At 41.1% G+C, this 23,514-nt stretch overlaps 1 protein-coding gene across 1 annotated transcript in view; it reads left to right on the top strand.

The window, feature by feature from the left end:
* The window catches only part of DYNC2H1 (dynein cytoplasmic 2 heavy chain 1), a 392,465-nt gene that overhangs the window by 179,269 nt on the left and 189,682 nt on the right, over positions 1 to 23,514 (top strand). Inside the window, exons 68-71 of the mRNA XM_054015569.1 lie at positions 3,479 to 3,613; positions 4,513 to 4,656; positions 11,229 to 11,318; positions 21,753 to 21,818. Of these exons, the coding sequence (XP_053871544.1) occupies positions 3,479 to 3,613; positions 4,513 to 4,656; positions 11,229 to 11,318; positions 21,753 to 21,818 (435 nt within the window). The remainder of the gene's footprint in view (positions 1 to 3,478; positions 3,614 to 4,512; positions 4,657 to 11,228; positions 11,319 to 21,752; positions 21,819 to 23,514) is intronic.

Raw genomic sequence — 23,514 nt, 5'->3', positions numbered from 1 at the left:
GCCTTCCCTCCAATCCCATTGCTGAGTTGCATCCTTCACAAGATTAGGCAAGACAAATCCAGGGTCATTCTCATTGCACCAGCATGGGCCAGACAAACATGATTTCCATAATTGAAACAGATGGCAGTGAAACCAGCATGAACTCTTCCCCTAGTGCCTCATCTGCTGACACAGGATGCGGGACGTATCTGTCACCCCAACATTGCCATACTCCACCTCAAGGCCTGGTTACTCCATGGATGAAAGGGCTCGAGATGGAATGTTCTACTGAAGTACAAGACATACTACTGAACAGCCACAGACTAATGACAAGAAAGATGTATACGCATAAGCTGAACCGATTCTGTACTTGGTGCCAAGACAACCATATTATTCCACAGTTGGCCCCATTACCCTGTAATCCTCGATTATATACTGGCACTTAAAAAATCTGGGTTATCCACCAACTCACTCAGAGTACATTTGGCTGCCATCACCTCCTTCCACACCAAGGTGGATGGATCCACAATATTTGCTCATCCATTGACTAAATGCTTCCTTAAAGGCATAGATAACACCTATCCCACACTAAGTGACCTGACCCCTATGTGGGACTTCAGCCTTGTTCTCCATGCTCTCATGGGCAACTGTTTGAACCAGTTGCAACCTTTTCATTGTTACACTTATCTATGGAGGTGGCCTTCCTAGTAGCCATCACATTAACAAGAAGGGTGGGAGAAATAGGTGTTCTAATTGCACAACCACCTTGCACCACATTCCTCAAAGACAAAGTAATTCTGTGACCACACCCTAAATTCATATCCAAGGTCGCATCGACGTTCCATTTAAATCATCCCATTTACTTACGTGTATTCTTCCCGAAACCACACACAGACAGCAGGGAGGCCTCCCTTCAGACGTTAGATGTCCACAGAGTTCTAGTGTTCTATATAGAAAGAACAAAAACATTTAGAAAATCATCCAGACTCTTTTTCTCCACAACAGAATGATCAGAGGGTCAAACTATATCCAAACAAAGACCATTCAAATCTATATCGACATGTATCCAGTTGTGTTACCACAACCACTGTCTGACAGCTCCCTCTGGAGTATGCACAAACTCCACCAGAGCAATGTCGACATCTGTGGCCTTTCTCAACAATGTGTCCATCATTTAATACTGGACATTTGCAAAGCAGCTACCTGGGCATCAGCCCATACCTTTACTAAACACTATGCTTTAGAACAACAATCAACTGCAGATGCTCAGTTTGGACTCTCAGTGCTATCCACCATACATAAACCAACTCTGAAGCCCCTCCCCTCTACTGAGGGGCACTGCTCAACAGTCACCTTTTTCTCAAAGAAGAGGAGAAGGTAACTCACCTTGTGCAGTAACTGAGGTTCTTCGAGATGGTTGTCCCTGTGGATGCTCCACTATCCCCCCCTCCCCTCTACTTCAGAGTTTCACACTGATCCTATGGATAGAGAAGAAACTGGGGGACGATTGGCTGTGCACACTAGGTAGGCACTCGGGGCGGCGCGAGACAGCTGCCGCACATGAGTGGCCAACCAAGGCACTGCTACTACAAATCTTTGATTAGAAGTGCAGGGCACCAAGACACCTAAAGTGCAGCACCCGCAGAGACAACCATCTCAAAGAACCTCAATTACTGCACAAGGTGAGTAACTTTCTCTTTAAAAAAAGTAAATAATATCCTTCCACTGTCCATTTACTTACCTCTGTAAGCCCGAAAGGGGGATCAGTTTATGAATTTGCTAGTTAGATTTGATATCTAACAAACTTTGTTTGCTAATTGAATAGTATTAATAGAATAACCCCTTTTTATTGAGTCCAGGGAGTGTTGCTACTTTTAATACTGGATTCTTTTAAGTCAACTTTTAACTTGAATAATGTTTCTCAAATCAGGACACTTGCTTATTCTTAATCAACCAACAATATATTAATTCATCCAGAACCACATTAGTATCCAACCACTGTTCACCACTCATGTGTAGATAATACCAATCTTCTAGGCATGTATTACACACTCAGTACAGTCTTGCAAGCAATTACCATAGACTAGAGTTGAGGCTCAGCAGTTATATCAAGGAACAATGCAAATTACCAAGATTTTTTATTACATTTATTTATGATCAGAAATTCTCAATTCTTAACACATTGATCACACTTTCAATGATTCACTTGTCTTTAAGGCACTGTGGTTAGTACTTTTTGACTAGATTGATCCAAAAGTGGACACGTTTAGAATATTAAAAACAATTGCTTACAGTTATTGTTTTCAGTCTCTCTAGGCCAATTTGCTTAGACATATAAAGGAGTTAAAAGCTAATATATGCTTGCTTGAGGTCTCACTAGAGTGTGTGTAGACTTATCAAGATAACCTACAGTTATTTTTATGTTAAAGAATAGAAGGGGAAATAGTCTTTGAAATGAAATCTCACCACTTCTTTTCCTGTTCACCCTGGGATGGGAGAGAGTCCTTTCTGCGCAGCAGTTGCTCTTAAGATTCTGCAGTTTCTTGTTGGGTTCAATCAGTTTTCTTGAGCACATGGTGACCTCAGTTTTATATACAAGAGTTTTATGGGCTCTTTGGAGAGGCCCATCCTCTTATTCCTATGGAACACATGCCAATTGGGTGCTCAGATTTCCGCTTAGGGTATATTTATGCAGCAATGTAAGCCCAGGGTTCAAACTCAGGGTTAATGCCTAACCCCTTCTGTCTACATATAAATCATGCTAACCCAGGGCTTGGACCCAGGCTCCCAGGATCCCACAGGGGTGGAGGGTCTGAGCCTGAGTCAAGCTGGAACCCAGGGTTCAAGCCCTATTGCTTTGCAGTGTAGATGCAGCCTCACTGCACTTGTGCTCTCAGAATCTGCCAAAAGTGTTCCACAATCTCATGCTCTGACTTTCTTAGTTGCTAGTAAATCACAGTAGCTGCAGTTGGGAGAGAGGAGGAGTAAATCTTACAGAGGTTGACACTTGAGTGTCTTTACAGATAAAGGAGCTAGGTAGAAACTTCCTTGGAATCTGCAAGATTATAAAAGCCAGCCAACTGCAGGTTAAAATTATAAAAGGAAAGCTGTTAAATAATTCCTGCATCTGAGTCTCAGATCCGCCTTTTAGGGGGGAGTGGATAAGACTCTGGCTATGAGGCCATCTTTTTTTATAAGCCCAATAAAAGCTAGCAACTCTAACCTGGGCCTCTCGAATTTCTGCAGATTGTTCATATGTTTTATTGCTGCACCAACATAACACTTCAGTTTTCAGATTGACCATCTTATCTCTAATATGCTTTTTATCTGTTCCAAGACTAACAAACATGTTAGAGGCATCTGCAAAGGTAAAAGTAATTTCTCAAGATAAATTCTGGTATTGGTATCAGCATCATATTCCATCTATACACTGCACAGTTTCCTGAAGTGTAAACTTATGAGTTAATTTATTACTCAAGTTTAATTTTAATTTTTTCAGACTCTTGCAACATCACAAGGCAACCTACTTGAAAATAAGGATCTGATTGAATCTTTGAATCAGACCAAAGCAAGTAGTGCACTCATCCAAGAATCTCTTGCTGAGTCTCACAAACTTCAGATTTCTCTTGATCAGGTGATGTCTTTTCTTAAAATGTTTATTTTTATTATTTTTTCAATGTCAGAAATAACATTATTGCTCCTGTGTAATCCTGTTGATGTCCATGGACCAGCCCTGTAATATATAGGGATTATCTCCTACATACATTATTTTCCGCTTTAGTTGATCGGTTCTTATTTTTTGTACTATTCTACTTGCTATTTTGCTACATGTCTAATGCTAAAATGAGAGCACTTATTGTGTCTGATGTTTAAAGATGGACATGAACAAATCAGAGGTGAAATCCTGGTCCCACTGAAGTCAATGGGAGTTTTGCCATTGATTTAAATGGAGCTAAGATTTCATGCATGCATCTACATGTGTTAGGATAATGCTGTGCTTATTTCTTTCTTTGAAGTAAGGGATATTTTCAGATATACAAGCACCAAAAGCATTTTTAATTGTTACACTTTATCTGTTTTACACTTCTTGAATGAATACATAACTGAAACAATCTTTTTAAAATAAAAAAATGTTTAAAATGAAAAGAATAGAAAAGTTATTTTGAACTAACATGTTTTATGCCAGATTTCAAACTGGAATTAATGTAAAGGCCTGGATTATATGCCCTATATATAGGGCTTATAATAAGAGTACAAATAAAATTAAATTAAATTAAAATGTGTTTTAATTCTAGAAACACAAATTAACTTGGTTAATTCATATTTGTATGTGGATTAATTTTTTAGTGTAGTAGAGCTTAAAATATGTTAGGAACCAAAATATCTTTGATTTTAATGCAATTGGTTATGGTACATTCTGAAGTTGTAGAATGCATTTGAGTGGTTTTTTGCTAGGTTGAACAAGTATTTATTCAGTGACCCTTAGATGGCAGTAGAGTACTGATCCTGAGTATTTTTTCTTTTTATCCACAGGAGAGGGATGCCTATCTCCCTCTAGCTGAGAGTGCCAGCAAGATGTACTTTATTATCTCTGACTTGTCCAAAATTAATAACATGTACCGTTTTAGTTTGGCTGCTTTCCTACGACTTTTCCAAAGGGCTTTGCAAAGCAAGCAGGTATGTCCTGTTTTTTTGAAGCTGTGAATGCTGGAGAGGGATCAATATGCTTGTGGTTTTTAAAAATTTGTAAGTGCTTTAGATGTTTAGATTAAACATAACATTAATATGGACATGTTGTACTGCTATACATTATACATTCCAAATATATGTATTTACTTTCAGTATGTAGGAGTCATATCCTTGTTGCAACACTCAAAATCAAGTAACATCCATTCTTCTTTGAGTAGTGTCTTTGTGGGTGCTCCATATCAGATGCGCCTGCCCCCTGTGCCTTTGATCAGAGATTTTCAGTAGCTGTGCCCGTTGGGCCTAGGCATGTGCCTCACACATCCTTGTGCTCCCTGCTGGGACCATGGGTGATCTATGATCAACAATTTGCAATGAGGTCTTCGCAGTGGAAAGGAAAAGAGAAGGGTCCATTCTCCTCAAACTCCTCTTCTGCCACCTATGCCAGAGGTGACCTTCAAGAAGCAAGGCTGAATAAGGAGGTGACACCTCTTACTAATATTTCCTCCTCCTTGCCTGATGAAACTGTGATGCTTCCACCATCTTCTATGATGGATAACTTCAGACAGTTTTGGGACCTGATTAGGCAAATTGCTGACACGCTTAGAGGAGGTTCAAGAGTCCCATCATAAATTTCTAGATATTTTACACACTTTGACATCTATGAGAATTGCCGTTCCAGTCAATGAAGTTTGGCATACCCCAGCCTACCTGCAAGAGGGCAGATAAAATGTATTATGTCCCTGTCATGGAATTGGAGTTTGTATTTTCTCACTTGGCTCTGAATTCCCTAGTAGTTGAGACCATTAATGAACAAGGCAGACAACATAGCTCAAAGTCCGCCCCGTACACTAAGGATCACAGGAAGCTTGATCTTTCAGGACACAAATCTTACCCTCTTTAGCCACACTTCAGAATAGCGAACCATTAGGCACTCGGAGCCATATAAGACTATTTAAATTGCAACAAATTCAATTGCATTATTGAGCACTTGCTAGACGTACATTGTGACCAATTAAAGGCCATTATACAACGTGGTCAGTTCCTGGCAAAGACATTGTTCCAGGCCTCCTTGAATGCTGTAGATACTGAAGCATGGTCTATATTTATCACTCTGGTCATGAGAAGAGTGTCTTGGCTCCAGGTATTAGGCTTCCCCAGAGAGGTCCAGAGTGCCATCAAAGACCTCCCCTTTGCAGTTGCAAGACTTGATGACTAGATCTCTCCACACTTTAAAGGACTTGAGAGCTCTGCTGTGATCCATAAGTATGTATACTCCTGTAAATAAGAGGAGATTGACTAGGTCTCAGATGCCACAAAGAGCACACCCAGCCCCATATGCAACTTATCATAGACCATCTGAACCCGCAACCAAGAGACCAAGATAGTCTAAAAACAAAACCTCTTTCAGCTATAGCTACATCTTCTCAGCCATTTACAACCTCCATGCGACAGTTTTGGTGGCTTGATCAAGAATCACACCCATTCAATCAACAGGGTTTTACAGTTGCAACATCATACCCTCCTCATGGATGCTGCCTCTCCCATTTTTAGGCTGCATGGAGAATGTAACATCAGACAAATGGGTTTTGGAAGTCATAATATCTGATTACACTATTGATTTCAAGTCTATCCCTCCTACCCATTCATCCTCCGCATAGCTCTATCACAATCCATTGCTGGCACTAGAGGTGGCCTCATTTATATGTTTAGGAGCAATAGAACCAATTCCCGTACAGCACAGAAAAGGAGAGTCTATTCAAAATACTTCCTGATTCCCAAAAAGAAGGGAGGGTGAAGGCCAGTTTTAGACCTCAGGTCTCTAAACAGATATGTAAAACAGCAGAAATTCATGATGACGACTCTTGCAGCAATAATTCCCTCATTAGATTTAGGAGATTGGTTCACGACTGTTGACCTAAAAGATGCATATTTTCATGTTGCTATTCACCCTTCACACAAGAGGGTTCCTCGTTTTCTAATCAACAACAAGCACTACTCTCCAAGTTGCGGCCTTTCAGCCTATCTTCTGTCCCATGAGTACTCCCAGAGATTCTGGTAGTAATTGCTGATCACGTGTGTCATTTGGATATAATTCTTGATCAGAGAATGCAAGTGTTAGTGTTAGTAAAATGACATGTTCTCTGTTTCACAGCCTGGGCCTTCAAATCAACCTCAAAAAGTCCTTGTGACTCCACTACAGTGTCTAAACTTCATAGGAACCCCCCTGGATACAGTGACAGGCAGAATGTATCTCTCTTCAAGCAGATTTCTTGCATTAGTGAATTTCATCTCAAAGATTCAGGGCTCTCCTCAAGTAACTTATCTTCAACTGCTGGGATACGTGCCAACTTGCATCTTTGTAGTGCAGCATGCCAGATTACATCTCCGAGGTCTACAGGGATGGCTTCAAACCAAGGAAGTAGCGCCTATGCTAGTTACTGTCTGTTCCCCAATTGGTTTTTACGTTCACTCAGCTGGTGGAAGGACCTGACAAAAACCTGTGCATGTGTTCCATTCTTTCAGAATCCTCCTACCAGAGTGATAATATCTGATGCTTCACTTTTGGTTTGGGGGGCACATCTGGGCCCTCATAAGGTACAGGTCAAATGGTCACTATAAGAGCAGCTTCTCCACATCAATCTTTTGGAATTGAGAGCAGTCAAAAATGCTTGCATACACTTTCTACCTCTAATCAGATCCAAGTCAGTAAGGGTAATGACAGACAATGTGGCTTGCATGTATTATATCAACTGTCAAGGAGGAGAATATTCCCTATCTCCCTGTGCTGAATTGATAAAACTCTGGAATTGGTGCATAGCCAACCAGATAGTCATCTCAGCTTATTACCTCACACATATTTGGGGTTTAGCTGGACAGGGGATTGGACTAGATGACCTCCTGAGGTCTCTTCCAACCCTAATCTTTATGATTCTATGATATTCAGAACACCAGGACAGACAACCTCAACATTCATTTCTTTCTAAATTATGATTGGGAACTGAACTCCCAAATCTTCCACAAGATGTTCTTAGCCTGGGGTTTCCTGGAGATCGCTCTGTTTGCCATGGCAGCCAACGCAAATTGCATCAGGTATTTCTCCAGAGGAGGTCTTAATCCCCAGTCCCTGAGGGATGCTTTTCTCATCTCATGGATGAAGGGACTTCTCTACATGTATCCACCAACACCGTTACTGTTAATGGTTCTCAGCAAGATCAAACAAAATCAGGCCAGAGTCTCATTGATAGCACCAACATGGCCAAGACAAGTTTGGTATTCCTGTCTAGTGAGACTGACCTCTCATTCTTCACAGCAGTTTCCAATTGGTCCTTGCCTACTGACTTAGGATGCCAATTGAACATTTCACCCCCGTTGACAGGATCCTTCTAGGGCTCCAAATATGTTTCCTTGATGGCTCTCAGGAATAGAGATATCCTGTTTGTCAGAGGTACAACACATTGTATTAAATAGCAGAAAAGAATCTATAAGAAATACTTACCTCCAGAAACGAAAACAATATGATCTTTATCAGATTTCGCCAACTCGCTCTCTTCTTCTTAAGATATTGGATTACCAGTTAGAAAACATCCAGTCTTTCTATGAATTCCATTAAGGTTCACTTAATAGCAATAACAGCTTTTCACGCACCCCTAGAGGGTTTTTCACTCTTTGCTCACCCAACTATAGCAAGATTCCTAAGAGGTTTTTCAAATATCTCCCCACAAGTCAGAGATCCTACTCCTAGCTGGGACCTGAACCTAGTCCTTAATTGCCTTGTGAAACATCCTTTTGAGCCATTAGCTATGTGTTTTCTATCAGATTTATCATTTGAAGATACCCCCTTCCTGGTAGCTATCACTTCTCCCTGAAGAGTTGGAGAATTGGGGGCTCTAATGGCAGTACCAATATTTATGTTATTCACCAGACAGAAAGTGTCACTATGGACTCATCCAAGATTTTTACTTAAGGTGTCTTTAGGATTTCATATTAATCAAACTATTCATCTCCTGTATTTTTCCCCAAGCTGCATCAGATTAGTCAAGAAGCCATATTCCATACCTTAGATGTCAGGAGGGCATTAGCCTTCTATCTAGATAGGACTGAACCATTTAGAAGATCTCCTAGATTATTTGCATCCATTGCTGACAGAAACAAGAGTTCAGTAATTTCAAAATAGAGGTTATCAAAGTGGATCTCTGGTTGTATTAAGATCTGTTACAATAGAATTCATGTTCAGCCTCCCCTGAGAGTGATAACACATTTCACGGGAGCACTATCTACATCTGTGGCCATATTAAAGGATGTACCAATTGCAGACATTTGTGGAGTGGCAACTTCCTCTGTTCATACTTTCTCTAACCATTATGCCCTGGTGCCTGGGGAAAGATCAGATGCTGATGTAGGCAATGCAATTCTGCTGTATTGGACTCTGCTTTGAACCTCCCCCTCTTTAGTGGGGAGCTGCTTGGGAATCACCTGAAGGAGCAGTAACTCACTTTTTGCAGTGATGGGAATTTTTTCAGATGGGTGTCTCTGTGGGTGTTCCAATACTTGTCCTCCTTCCCCTCAGTTTCAGAGCCTAGGCCTGGGCCACAAGGATGTGTAAGGCATATGCACGGGCTGAATGGGTACTGCTACCAGAAATCTCTGATCAAAAGCATAGGGCGTAGGTTACACCTGAAGGGAACACATCTTGAAGAACTCTAGTTACTGCACCACCTAAGTAACCTCTTTTTTTGTAGTTTAGGCTCTTTGGCTAAGATTACAGTACATATGAAAAAGCAAGGTTGACTATAGGGAATCTTGAGGTTTTATTTATTTAAATGTAGGCTCTTCAGTGATTAGCTAATCTGTGAATAAAGCAAATTCTACCAGTAAGGGACAGAATAAGGGAAGGAGCAAAGGCTTGGAGTTCTAAAAGTTTCAGTAGTTTAGTAAGAGGAAATGGAACCTTTCACTAGTTTGAATACAACCTAATCTAGCATGACCAAAACATAGTTCTTGTCCCCGCAAGCCCATTCTCTCCCCTGTTTATCATGGTGGATAATACAAACACCCTCCCTGTTGCTCAGGCCGGTAATCTTGGATTCATCTTCAGCTCAGCCTTCTCATTAACCCCACAAATTAAGGCTGTGACTAAATGCTGCCACTTCTTCCTGAACCACATTTTCAAGATCTGACCTTTTCTCTCTGCTCTCTTCCCCCCCGCCACTTCCAAAACTCTTGTCCAAACCTTGAATGTCTCATACCTCTATTTCTGAATCTCTCTGGCCTCGGTGCTTTCAACTTTACCTCCTCCCATCCCTTCAAGGTCATTCAAAATGTTGCTGCTAAGATCATTTTGCTGGCTCATTACTCTGACTATATAAAGCCCTTTCCCTGCAATCCTCCACTGGCCCCACCTCTTTCCATAACATCAAACACTAACTTCTTGTCTTTATTTTCAAAACCTTTCACAATTTAGCACCATATTACCTATCCACCCTAATATCCTATTGTAAAGTTGATTACCTGCTTTTCTACTACTCTGACAAGTGTCTTCAAGCTTTCTCCTGTGTTGCCCTATAGATATGGGAAAACTTCACATTAAGTCAATCCGTAAAGCCACATTATCCTTCTTCGAGTCCTTCCTCATAATGCCTACAGTACACGGCAACCTGATAATGGCTAAGCATGTGCAAATTGTGCTTACTGCTGCTGCTTAGGCAAAAACCGTACAGATATTATTATTTTTATTACACCCCCATCTCCTCAACCCTCACCCTGACACCCTTGTTTGTTTCATCCTCCTGCTATTTTTGTCTTTTAGACAGTAAATGCTTTGGGAGCTAGGTCATTTTCTAGATATTTTGTATAATGCCTGGTACAATGTGGCCCAACCTGGGTTGAGTGTCTAGATGCAACTGCAATTTAAATGTATAATAATAATAATTAATAAGTCAGCAGTGAGGGCAAGCTATCAGCATATGAAGGCTATTGGAGACCAAGGTTTTAATGAGAATGGATAATTAACTATTCTTTCATTCTTAGATGTGGTTCCTTCAAGGCTGGTTTAAAACATGGGTGGGGCAGTGTGGAGAAACTTGTGCTATTGCTTCCTGCAATGTGCCTGGTCTGTGGTTTAGAGACATAGTCTCCTGGGTTGTCAGCTTAGTCTATTTTCCTTGGTGTTGTATCTGAGTAGAGCAGTGGGAAGTGTAATAGTTTATGTGCAAATGGTTGCAGGTTCAGATCCCCTGGAATTTGTCACAGATGTTTTGAATATTCAGCCTATTTTCCATGACTAAAGCCAGAATGTTCATATCTGAGTACTTAAATTTAGACCTCTAAATCTATGTTTTGGGACATTAAATACAGTCATTGGGGGCTGCAGGTGATCTCAGTAGGAAATCTGAGTGCTCAGCAACTCTGAAAATTAGACCACTTATTTAGATGTCTGACTTTAAACACATGGGCTGGATCCTCAGCCCTAAGTGCTCATTGTGCACTCTAAGTATTTGCACATACATACATAAATACATGTTTTTGTCCAGTTGAACTTTTCATGTTCAACTTTTTTTCAGGATTCAGAAAATACTGAAGAAAGAATTATGTCTCTCATCAGCTCATTAAAACACATGGTGTATGAATATGTCTGTCGCTGCTTGTTTAAGGTAAGATTAATTTTCTTTGATCTTTTCTGTACTAAATGTGAGACTCTATTCTCACAGCAACCATAACTTGGCCTGCTTCAGATATGCAGTATTTTGGTTCACTGTATATACTATAATACTAAATTCTGGGTATGTATGAGTAATGGGTGCATTAGCTTTTGTGAGCTGGCTTTGTATCATGTAATTGTTCTTCAGCAGGGTAATACACCAAAACAGAGCATCATTGTGGCTGCTTTAGGAGAAAAAATGAGCTCTGTGCCCCATCAGCAATCTACTACATGTACTGTCACTCTTTTAACCCTATGCAGAGATCATGGGGTTCTTTCAGTGCTGAGGCTGCACTAGCCTCTGCAGAACTGCAGCAGAGGATACAAGTTTGTCCCCATCAAACACATTGTTCTTGTTTAGGAAGTGGCAGAAATGGCTTTGGCTCTCCATCCTTCTTGGATCTTTTTTGTTTTGTGTGTTGGCTTGTACAGTGTCCCGCACAATAGGTCCCTGATCCCTAATTGGAACCTTTCACTCTTCAGCACTACCACAGTAATACCAACAATAACAATAATACACATACAAAATTAAAAAAAACATATACACACACAAAATTCACTGGCTTGAATTTTATTCTTAACAGTATCTCACACAGTGTGGCTTAGAATCAACAATTTAATATTAATAGTTATAAATATTTAGGTTTTTTTAAAAGCACCCTGATGATCAGCAATAAAATGTAGAAATACATTTGGAAATGTAGATGCAACCTAAGATTCTTCTACTGCACACAGGAAAGATAAAGTGGTTGAGTTACTTGAGCATCCTTATGAACTTTTTTGTATATGTGCAGTGTTGTTTTTTCTATTTAGCTTGAATAGTATTTTTCCTCTGTTGTAGATCATTAAAGGAATATTTGCTTAGTACCCAAGGCATGTTTACAATTAGATTGTAACACTTATTTTGTAAAATTAATACTGTTGTGTAAACAGGATTATACATGTGTATATATACCCAATAAGGTGTGAATAGGGAATTAGAAAGCACATTAGTCTTTAAGTGTTGAGCTGCATTTTTCAAGATTTAGCATATGGACCTTTGTTAGAATGAAGCTAGCTCTTTATTTTAATGAAAGCTCTTCTGGGTTATCAGCAATCAACATAGTATTAAACCACATGCCAGAGCGTGCCTCACTGTTAATTTTTGCTGTTGTGTCAATTGACAACAATATGACACCACTGGACTATCTAAGAATAGAGAGAAAGTAGGATTTTATATGTTAGTATGCTAGGCACAGTGGACTGAAAAGGAAGTGAAGAGACACTGAAAAATCATTGACCCCTTTTGTAACAGTAGACTTTTTAATAAAATTGTTTTTTTTTTAAATGGACTAACCAATCTGACAATTTGAACATGGTGAAGTGTTTTAACCTAACTGATGGATTGGTGTATTGATTATTGATTAATCTCTTAAACTACAGTAGTCGATAAGGGTTCAGTCTCCTGAGTGGCTACAGGATCAGGAAGATTATTACCAATATTATTAGAATGAGAGACTTGAGGATCACACAGGAAACACTTGCAATTTATCACCAGTCCATTGATTAACAAATCCACTAAACAGATGAACAATCCCACAAGCCCTGAAATACAACAGCAGATAGAGCAATAGTACCAAATGTTTAGCCCTCACTCACATCTCCTGCTCGGAAACCCCAAAGAATCAGTCATTATCTTCCTCATCATCAACAATGGGTATCTCCCAAGGCATGCAATCTGGAATACACTTTTATAATTTGTTGTGCTGATGCCCATTGAGGTTCATACATATTTATGAAAATTTCAATCCCTTTACCATGCTTCCACACCCCACTAATTTTGGGATGCCTGTTTTTCAAAGGTTAACTTGTTAGTTCCTCTTATACTCATTATCATAGAATATCAGGGTTGGAAGGGACCCCAGGAGGTCATCTAGTCCAACCCCCTGCTCAAATCAGGGACAATCCCCAGATGGATTTTTGCACCAGATCCCTAAATGGCCCCCTCAAGGATTGAGCTCACAACCCTGGGTTTAGCAGGCCAATGCTCAAACCACTGAGCTATCCCTCTCCCCAGTGACATTTATGTCACTCAGTCACCATAACAACTTGTGGTAAATACATTGCTGACACTCTATGTCTGCAATAATCCCAAACGTATTTTTCCTATATGCCACAGTTAACTTTCTTGTTTCTTCCATGTTATCACAGGTATTGTTTCAGTTGGGATGCTTTTGACTCTTTGTACTGTATATGACTGCTTTCTTGTATTCGCTTAGTAAGTTCAGCTGCTGCTCAGAGTCCATGTACTAATTTCTAAGAAAGGACATCAGTTTACATTTGATTTTAATGTAACTCTCCTAGTCTTCATTCCTGAAAAAGTTTCATGCAACTTCCACCTCAGCTGACCTTGATTCTTTTGAAATTAGTTTGATATCCAGTTATTTCTTGAATTGAGTCTCATTGTTGGCTCTTGTCAGTGTCAACAGTTTAAACTCTTTTTTTAGAGCTTTCTTGGGAGGTCCATCAAAACTCTCCTGTTTTTCTTATTTATTTCCACCAAGTCATAGGCCTTTATGTCTGCCCCCAAGCCCTATCTTCAGTACTAGCTCACTGCCTCAGCTGTTTGCCCAGCCACAAGCTTTCAAATAAAGAGCCAGAGGCACACATAGAAACTAGTAATTGTTATTGGTGTTTTTATCCCAGTTGAATGTGGAACACTGTTGTTACTTACTTTCGTCTCTATCTCATTTAGCTATAGAATTTTGCAGTTGTTAAGGAGAAGCTCAGCAAATCATTAATCAAACTTTTTTTTTCCTCATGTGCACATCTCAACCACTTTCCAGCCTGAAAACATACATTCTATAAAATACAATTTGAAAGGGTAGAGTATTTGTAAAATAGCACAGCAAATGACATTCAGTTTTACTTTATCCTGGAATAATTAAAAACCATGCCACAATTTTGTTTTATGTTGTTAATCATCCCACACTTACGGGTATGTGCATAGTTTATCTTCTTTTTGAAAATTTTCACCTTGAGTTCCGCAAAATGGTACTGTGTAGAAGATAAATGGTTGTTTAGGAACATAACCTCAGGATATCAGAATGAATCATTATCATTTACTTTTGATGTAAGATCACTGACGTTACCACATCTGACCCTTTGGTTTGCCAGGGTTTATGGATGAATTTAAAATGCTATATGTTAGAATTAAATGTGAATTTATTGGAAAAACTGGGATTTATATGGTGGCTTGGGGTAGAAATGAACTAGTTCATAAGTTGATTTCCAGCTGAGCTATCGCATTGCCTGATGTTTTAACGTGTAAACTGTTCTATATGAAATGATTTCTAAGTAAAGGATGATTTCAATAAAAATAAAAGCAGTTGCATACTGGGAAATTACATGAGTCAGACATTCTTTGGATTATTTAGTTTTGACTTTTAAAAAATGAACACATACTACATATACATTATTAAAAAGAGGCATACTCAAATAGTATGGACCTGAGACAGGCTGGAATGCAGGTGTACATTCTTTGATTTGAACCACAAGAAGCCTGTTCTCATCCCCTCATAGGAAATGATCCATATGGGCCCCTGATAAACACCAAAAACAGAGAAGGGATTTCTTATAAGAGGAGAGATTACAGAAAGTGGACCAGCTAGTGACACCTGTATTTTGGACCTTGTCACCCTAATGAAATTTGTGCCCTCTCTTTTTGGGTACAATGGTTTGATGCAATGGCCAGGTCCTCTGAGCACAGATTCACTCCAGACCATTCCAGTGGTTCGTGCTCTGAGAGTCAGCCTGGAACAAAGATGTGAATTTATCCTTGTGTTGGCAGCAAAGCCAGCACAACCCGAGGAAGGACAGTAACATGAAAGACTTCACACCATAACCAACATAAGTCTTAGATTTCTTACAGGCAGGATTGATGAGGGATTATCCCCGTTATTCTTTGAATATATGTTCCTTTGGATGCTCCACTGGAGGATTTGTGGGTGCCTGTGGACTCTCAACTGAAGACTGCAAAGTAGTATTTGGGAGCCTGTGCCTGTGCAGAATGGTGCCTCATGCTCTGAAAGAGAGTATATAGGGAGGCACCACTCTGTTCCTTCTCAGTCACCTGCAGCTTGAGATGGATAGTTCTACTGCCTGCTGTTTTCAGCTTCCTTCCTTAACTTGTAAATGACTGTTTTGTTTATTTGGTTTAGTTGTTTCTCTTTTTGCATTAGTTATTTTCATAATACCTTTATTTCACTTTATTTTTTGTGGGTCAAAGAGAGGGGGCAGCTCCTCCTTTTCTCCAAGTTTTGGTGTTGGAGCATAATTGTTATGCTGAAGACCTGTGAGACTTGCTGTAGGTCCTTTTCCCCTGCCAAATGAAAGGTCCGTCTGGGTTTTAAGGGCAGATCCAAAAACAGCAGAGAGGCTAGACTTAAGCTCATACTAATGAGTATGCCCTAGCTCCTGAGGTGTCTGTTTGCCTTCCTCCCCTGTACATCGGCCTTTATGGCACAGACACCCTTGGTCACTGTTGCTGCTTTGTCTGCAACCCCAGACAATAAAACTTCAAAAGAGAGGAAACATGCCTCCTGCAGCAAGGAAATAAAGAAGAGAGGCAGATCATCATATAAGACCCACTCTTGGGAGACCTCTCATCTCTGTAAGGATATAGTAGAGTCTCCTACTGAGTCTGGTACCATAGCATCACTACCAAGGAAGCAGTTCCGCTCGGAGGTGCCTACACAAGAGCAACTACCACAGTGGCACCTTCTGATCCCTCGTGGCACCGTGAGACACTGACAGGGCTGCCATTCATGACCCAGTACAGGTATCTTGCAGTGCCTCTGAAAGGGGATATGCCCCTTCAATCATCTCAGTACCACAACAGCTTCCATCTCACCACCCAAACTATAAGTTCAGGTGAAGGATATCAGAGCCCTCCACCTCTTTCCAGGTTCCTTTCTTCAGAGAATCTCATTACTTCTGACAAACCTGAATCTCCTTATGGGAGGATCTACCAGCAATACAGCGACAAAAGCAGCATGTTGGGACTGGTTTAAAACTCCAGCCTTTGGTACTGATTAGAACATCAGAGTATGTTCTAATTCAGGGGAAGACTCCTCTGACTCATAGATTGGTACTGGGATCCATCCTGGTACCATTCTAGCTTATCCCTCGTATCCCCTTTCATAAAGTTGCTCCTGGGGAACCTACCAGACATCATAGATCCAGAGATTATGATTATCATTGGGGACCCTTCCCTTATACACCTCCTCAGTGAGGTTACAGGGACCCATGGGCCCACTTTGGCAACCAGCTCCATCAGATGCCTAAGAGAAAGCACTGGTAACCACCAGTACTGTACCAACGATCGACTCCTACAGACTATCCTATAATAAAGTGCACACTGGCACCACACACCTCGGTACACACACTTCTCAGGTACTGGAAGATATACACGAGGAACAGGAGACTCAGAGGAGATCTCTCCTCCATCTGGAAAGTCCTGTTCATTTCCAGACAAGATTGTAATGCCACTCCCACCCTTCTAGGTAGATGATACCCCCTTTGATGATGCAGTCCTTTGAACGGTCCTGGACTTGCCTTCTCAGTACCACCTCCTCATTAAGTTACTGCTTAGGAGTCTTCTATGGTGGAGTAGCCCTAGGGATTAGGGCTGTCAAACAATTAAAAAAATGAATCGTGATCATGCGATTAAAAAAATTAATTGTGATTAATCGCATTGTTAAGCAATAATAGAATACCATTTATATAAATATTTTTGGATGTTTTCTACATTTACAAATATATTGATTTCAATTACAACACAGAATACAAAGTTACAGTGCTCACTTTATTTTTTATTATAAATATTTGCCCTGCAAAAATAAAAGAAATAGTATTTTATAATTCATTTAATACAAGTACTGTAGTTCAATCTCTTTATCATGAAAGTTGAACTTACAAATGTAGAATTATGTACAAAAAAATAACTGCATTCAAAAATAAAACAATGTAAAACTTTAGAGCCTACAAGTCCACTCAGTCCTACTTCTTGTTCAGCCAATCACTCAGACAGACAAGTTTGTTTACATTTTCAGGAGATAATGCTGCTCCCTTCTTTTTACGGTGTCACCTGAAAGTGAGAACAGGCGGTCGCATGGCACTGTTGTAGCCAGCGTTGCAAGATATTTACATGCCAGACAGTGGCATAGCTAGGACTGGAAACTTGGGTGGGCCCTGATTTTCGGTGGGGGGGCTGGGGAAGAGGGTGGCAAGAGGGATTGGGGGCCCGCCTCCTCCAATCCTCTCCAACTGGTCTTATAGGGTGGGCAATGGAAGCTCTGGCCAGGGACCCCCAAGCTCCTGCTCGCTCCCAGCTCTGAGAGAAGACACCTCTCTCCAACGTGCACGGCTCCTGGTACCCACCACCCCACACTGGTTCCCTCCAAGGCCTACCTTTTGATGATCTCCTCTTTAGCCACAGCAGGCAGCAGACACCAAGAGTGAGTAAGTGAGTACATGCTGCACTGGCTGGCATCCTACTCTCTGTGCATGCACAAGTGAGGATTCAGCCAATCATGCCCTCTGGTAGGGAATTAAAAAAAAAACAGAAAAGCCCCTAAACCCGCAAATTGGAAGCTACTTAACGCCCCCCCCCCCCCGATTTGCTTTATTGTAAGAGGACTTCGGATAAGGACACTGGCATGGAGAGGCAGAGCCCCTGGCAGGTGAGGGGCAGCGAGCACCCCCTTTGCCTTCCCAGCCCATGGGGCGGCACCAGCCTTGCAGGGGAAAGGTTTCCTCCCACCTTCCATGTCCTCTATGGTGCCTGGATAGAAACGGTTATGCTACATGCTGCAGCCCAGGGACTCAGGCGGCAGCGCCCCTATGGGAGAGGGAGGCCCCGGGTCTCCCCTTGCCCGTGCATCAGGAGGTACCTGTTGCTTCTGGCCCGGCTCTGCAGTGTTTGACTCTCACTAGCAGCTCCTGGCAGGGGCGGCCCTGCTGCTGCTGCCCTGCTGCTCGGCGGCCTATGGTGGCTCCTCCTCTAGCAGGAACCAGATGAGGAGCACGGCTATCAGCCCTATCAGCAGCGCCTGCCACAGATTGGCCAGCGACTCGCCTGTGGCCTGCACCGGGGAGGCAGTGTCCAGCCACAGAGAAGGTTGCTGTGGCAACAGGGAGTCATCTTGGGCTATGGTCGGGATGGCACCTAGGTGCATGACTGGTGCTGGTGCTAGGGTGGGTGTGGATGCTAAGTGGGTGGGCCGTGACCCACCCAGGCCCACTAGTGGCTACGCCCCAGTGCTTGATGCGTTAAAGTTTCATATGTCTCTTCATGCTTCGACCATCATTCCAGAGGACATGCGTCCATGCTGATAACGATCCAAAGCAGTGCAGACCGACGCATGTTCATTTTCATTATCTAAGTCAGTTGCCACCAGCAGAAGGTTGATTTTCTTTTTTGATGGTTTGGGTTCTGTAGCTTCCGCTTTGCAGTATTGCTCTTTTAAGACTTCTGAAAGCATGCTCCACGCCCCTTCCATCTCAGATTTTGGAAGGCACTTCAGAGTCTTAAATATTGGGTCGAGTGCTGTAGATATTTTTAGAAATCTCATATTGGTACCTTTTTTGCGTTTTGTGAAATCTGCAGTGAAAGTGTTCTTAAAACGAACAACATGCTGGGTCATCATCCGAGACTGCTATAACATGAAATATATGGCAAAATGCAGGGAAAACACAGAGCAGGAGATATACAATTCTCCCCCAAGGAGTTCAGTCACAAATTTAATTAATGCATTCTTTTTTTAACGAGAGTCATTAGCATGGAAGCATGTCCTCTGGAATGATGGCCAAAGCATGGAGGGCCATACGAATGTTTAGCATATCTGGCACGTAAATACCTATCAATGCAGGTTACAAAAATGTCATGCAAACGTCTGTTCTCACTTTCAGGTGACATTGTAAATAAGAAGTGGGCAGCATTATCTCCCATTAATGTAAACAAACTTGTTTGTATTAGTGATTTGCTAAACAAGAAGTAGGACTGAGTAGATTTGTGGGCTCTAAAGTGTCACATTGTTTTGGTTTGAGTGCAGTTATGTAACAAAAAAAAATCTACATTTGTAAGTTGAACTTTCATGATAAAGAGATTACACTACAGTACTTGTATGAGGTGAACTGAAAAATACTATTTCTTTTGTTTAACGTTTTTACAGTGCAAATATTTGAAATAAAAATAATATAAAGTGAGTTACTGTACCCTTTGTATTCTGTGTTGTAATTGAAATCAATATATTTGAAAATGTTGAAAAACATCCAAAATATCTAATCAATTTCAATTGGTATTCTGTTGTTTAACTGTGTGATTAAAACTGCGATTAATCACTATTAATTTGTTTAATCACAGTTAATTTTTTTGAGTTAATTGCGTGAGTTAACTGCGATTAATTGACAGCCCCAGTAGGGACATACACTCGAAGAAGATGGAGAGATTACTTACCTTACAGTAACTTGAGTCCTTCAAGATGTTTTGTCCCTATCGGTGTTTCACCTCCTGCAATTCTTGCCCTCTGCAGTTGAGTTATGGTTCATGGAACTGAGTGATGCCTCCCTATATGCACTCGATCAGAGCACAAACACTGTTTTACACAGGCGGGGGCCCTTGAATACTGCTCAACTTTCCGGTTGAGAGTGCACGGGTATGTGCACATGCTTTGGGGGGAGGGATAGCTCACTGGTTTGAGCATTGGCTTGCTAAACCCAGGGTTATGAATTCAGTCCTTGAAGGGGCCATTTAGGGAAGTGGGGTAAAAAAAAACAAAAAACTGTGTGGGGATTGGTCCTGCTTTGAGCAGGGGGTTGGACTAGATGACCTCCTGAGGTCCCTTCCAACCCTGATATTCTGTGATTCTATAGTAGAGCACCCATAGCAACAAAACATCTCAAGTTACTGTAAGGTAAGTAACATTTCCTTTCTTTACCACCCTCTCTGGTGTTCTATAAGGATTCAGTTGTACTCTGTACCTTTCCGGTTCTTCTCCCTAAAGTTTATCCCACTTTCCATCCAGATTAGTACTATTTCCTCACATTTCTTTTCTAGTCTCAATTCCAGGTTAGAATAGAGTGAATCTGGTACACTCTTGAAATCAGGAGAGCCTTAAAATGAATTTAAGCAGGACATGGCCTAATATGCTCTGAACACATTATGTCTGTGGAAGCTATGAACAGGCGTGATGTTTCCAGGAGTGTAGGGCCACATGTTTACCTTTAACATGAGGCGCTTGTGCACTGCATGTTTAGCATGACACTATCCTGCACTGCTTTGGATCTGCTGGTATTGTGTGTAGTCCCCACCTTTGACCTGATTTGGCTCCTTTGGTTTCTAGAGTTATATAGCTGAATTATGGCTACCCACTTCACAGGTGCAAACTGGAGATTAGGGAACAGATTTCTTGTGCCTGCTCCCCTCTCTAGTATAGAAAAACATTATTCATCCCAATGTTTGTCAGACCTGGAAATTTTTGTAGTCTGGTGAAAGGAGTCCTCCAGTTTCCAGGACCAAGATTTTTCAGAATGGGGACCTAGAGGTAGGCTTCTAAGTTCATATTTCGAAACCTAAAGAAATATACACCTCTATCCCGATATAATGCTGTCCTCGGGAGCCAAAAAATCTTACCGCATTATAGGTGAAACCGCGTTATATTGAACTTGCTTTGATCCGCCAGAGCGCACAGTCCCGCCCCCCTCCCCCCCCCGGAGCGCTGCTTTACCGCGTTATATCCGAATTCGTGTTCTATCGGGTCGCGTTATATCGGGGTAGGGGTGTATATGTATTATTTTCAAAAAAGTTGAACTTCCAGCATCTCCCCAATGACTACAGTGGGAGTTGGGTGCTCACAATCTTTGCATATCATACTGCCTATTCAGGAATCTAAATATGACCATAACAACCTTTAGACACCTGTTTTTGAAAATCTTGACTTAGATATCTGCACCCTTTATCCCATTGAGCTACTGGTGGAAGTTCTACCTCCTGCATCAGCAGAGCACGTTATTTCAAACATTTCAAATTTTTATTGTTTCTAAAATAATTTGTGTTTTTTGGTTAAAACGCCATCCCTCTCTTCCTGCAAAATTTGGATGTATTCAAATCTGGAGTTGTGCTTTGAGTCCATCTCTAGTTACACTATATATCGCCCTAAGATAGTTATCTAAGTGATGCTCCATGTCACCAATTACTTGAAACTAAAAATGTTGCTGCTGAACTGATCAGGATAGGTGCTTAGTGACTGAGGTTCTGTTAGCTAGCTTTACTCAGAAGTAAAATTAGAAAAGCTGGATGGTGATGTCTAATGAGTGTATTTATCCATTTATCTTGCTCTTATTTCAGGCTGATCAACTAATGTTTGCTTTGCATTTTGTAAGAGGAATGCACCCTGAACTTTTCCAAGATAACGTAAGTACTGTAAAAAAACAAAGGTTGGAAATATAGGCCATCACTGGAGAGATTGTGGAAAAGTAAATTTTAAAGAGGGGTTTTAAAGAGAAGGCAGCTGTATGGCTTCCAGGATCAAGATGGACATGTGGGAGTGTAGAGAGAATGGAAGAAAGTGCAGTGTGTTTGTTAGAGAAGGCTCTGACAGGAAGGTGATCAGAGTTAGCGTGCAGATCCCAACTAGGAGAGTGCTAGAAAACAACAGACAAGACGTAGGGTGATGGTGCGGATGAGAAGTTTGAATTTGATATGTAAATATATGTTGAGAAGGTTAAGGGATTGAAAGAAGTGAGATGGCCTCTGCAGCAGGAGAGAAAGATGAATTTGGTGATGGCATTTTAGATAAACTGTTAGGCCTTGTCTAGCTTGCGGTGGTATGTAGGGTATGTGTAGTACATGATACAGTGAAAGGCAGGCTGCATCCACACTGCAGTGTGTAGCTAGTTACATGTGACAGGGAAAGGCTTTGGCTAAGGAGAGGCAGCAGGGAAAGGCTCCGGCAGCAGGATAATACACTGCTAAAAAAGGCAGTGTAGATATGGGAGGCACTGTTTGGGCATGCAGAAAGCCATCTAGGGTATGACTTCAGTACCCAGAAAGATAATGGAGCAAATAATTAAGCAATCAATTTGCAGAAGCTAGAATATAATGAGGTGATAAGTAACAGTTAGCAGGGTTTGTCAAAAACAAATCATGTCAAACCAACCTAATAGCTTTCTTGGTAACAAGCCTACTGGAAGCAGTAGATGTGATATATCTGAACTTTAGTAAGGCCTTTGATACTATCTCGCAAAACTGTCTCATAAACAAATTAGGGAAATACAACCTACATGGAGCTACTGTAAGGTAGGTGCATAACTGATTGGAAAACCGTTCCCAGAGAGTAGTTATCAGTGGTTCACCATCAGGCTAGAAAGGCATATTGACTGGGATCCTACAGAGATCAGTCCTGGTCTGGTTCTGTTCAATATCATCTTTGGTGATTTAGATAATGGCATAGAGAGTACACCTATAAAGTTTGTGGACAATACCAGGATGGGAAGGGTTGCAAGTGTTTTGGAGGATTGAAATAGGGTTAAAATTCAAAATGACCAGGACAAACTGGAGAAATTTAATAAGGACAAATACAAAGTATTGCACTTAGGAAGGAACAATCAATTGGACACATATGGGAAATAACTGCCTAGGAAGGAGTACTGCAGTAAGGGATCTGGGGATTATAGTGGATCACAAGCTCAATATGAGTCAACAGTTAACACTGTTGCAAAAAAAGCTATCATCATACATTAGCAGAAGTGTTGTAAACAAGACACAAGAATAGGTTTCAAAGTAGGAGCCGTGTTAGTCTGTATCCGCAAAAAGAACAGGAGTACTTGTGGCACCTTAGAGACTAACAAATTTATTTCAGCATAAGCTTTTGTGGGCTACAGCCCACTTCTTCAGATGCATAGAGTGAAACACACAGACAGAAGATGTATGTATGTATACATACAGACAGCATGAAAAGGTGGAAGTACGCATACCAATTGTAAGAGGCCAATCAATTGAGACGAGATTTCATATTAACTCGAATTAATATACGAATTAGACACAATTAACTTAGGTCTAAACAGAGACTGGGAATGGTTGGGTCATTACACTAATTGAATTTTTTCCC

Source organism: Malaclemys terrapin, chromosome 1 (assembly GCF_027887155.1).
Source record: "Malaclemys terrapin pileata isolate rMalTer1 chromosome 1, rMalTer1.hap1, whole genome shotgun sequence".
In the NCBI taxonomy this organism is placed as follows: Eukaryota; Metazoa; Chordata; order Testudines; family Emydidae; genus Malaclemys; species Malaclemys terrapin.
The sequence above is the reverse complement of the archived record's forward strand: the minus strand, read 5'-3'. Positions and strand labels throughout refer to the sequence as shown.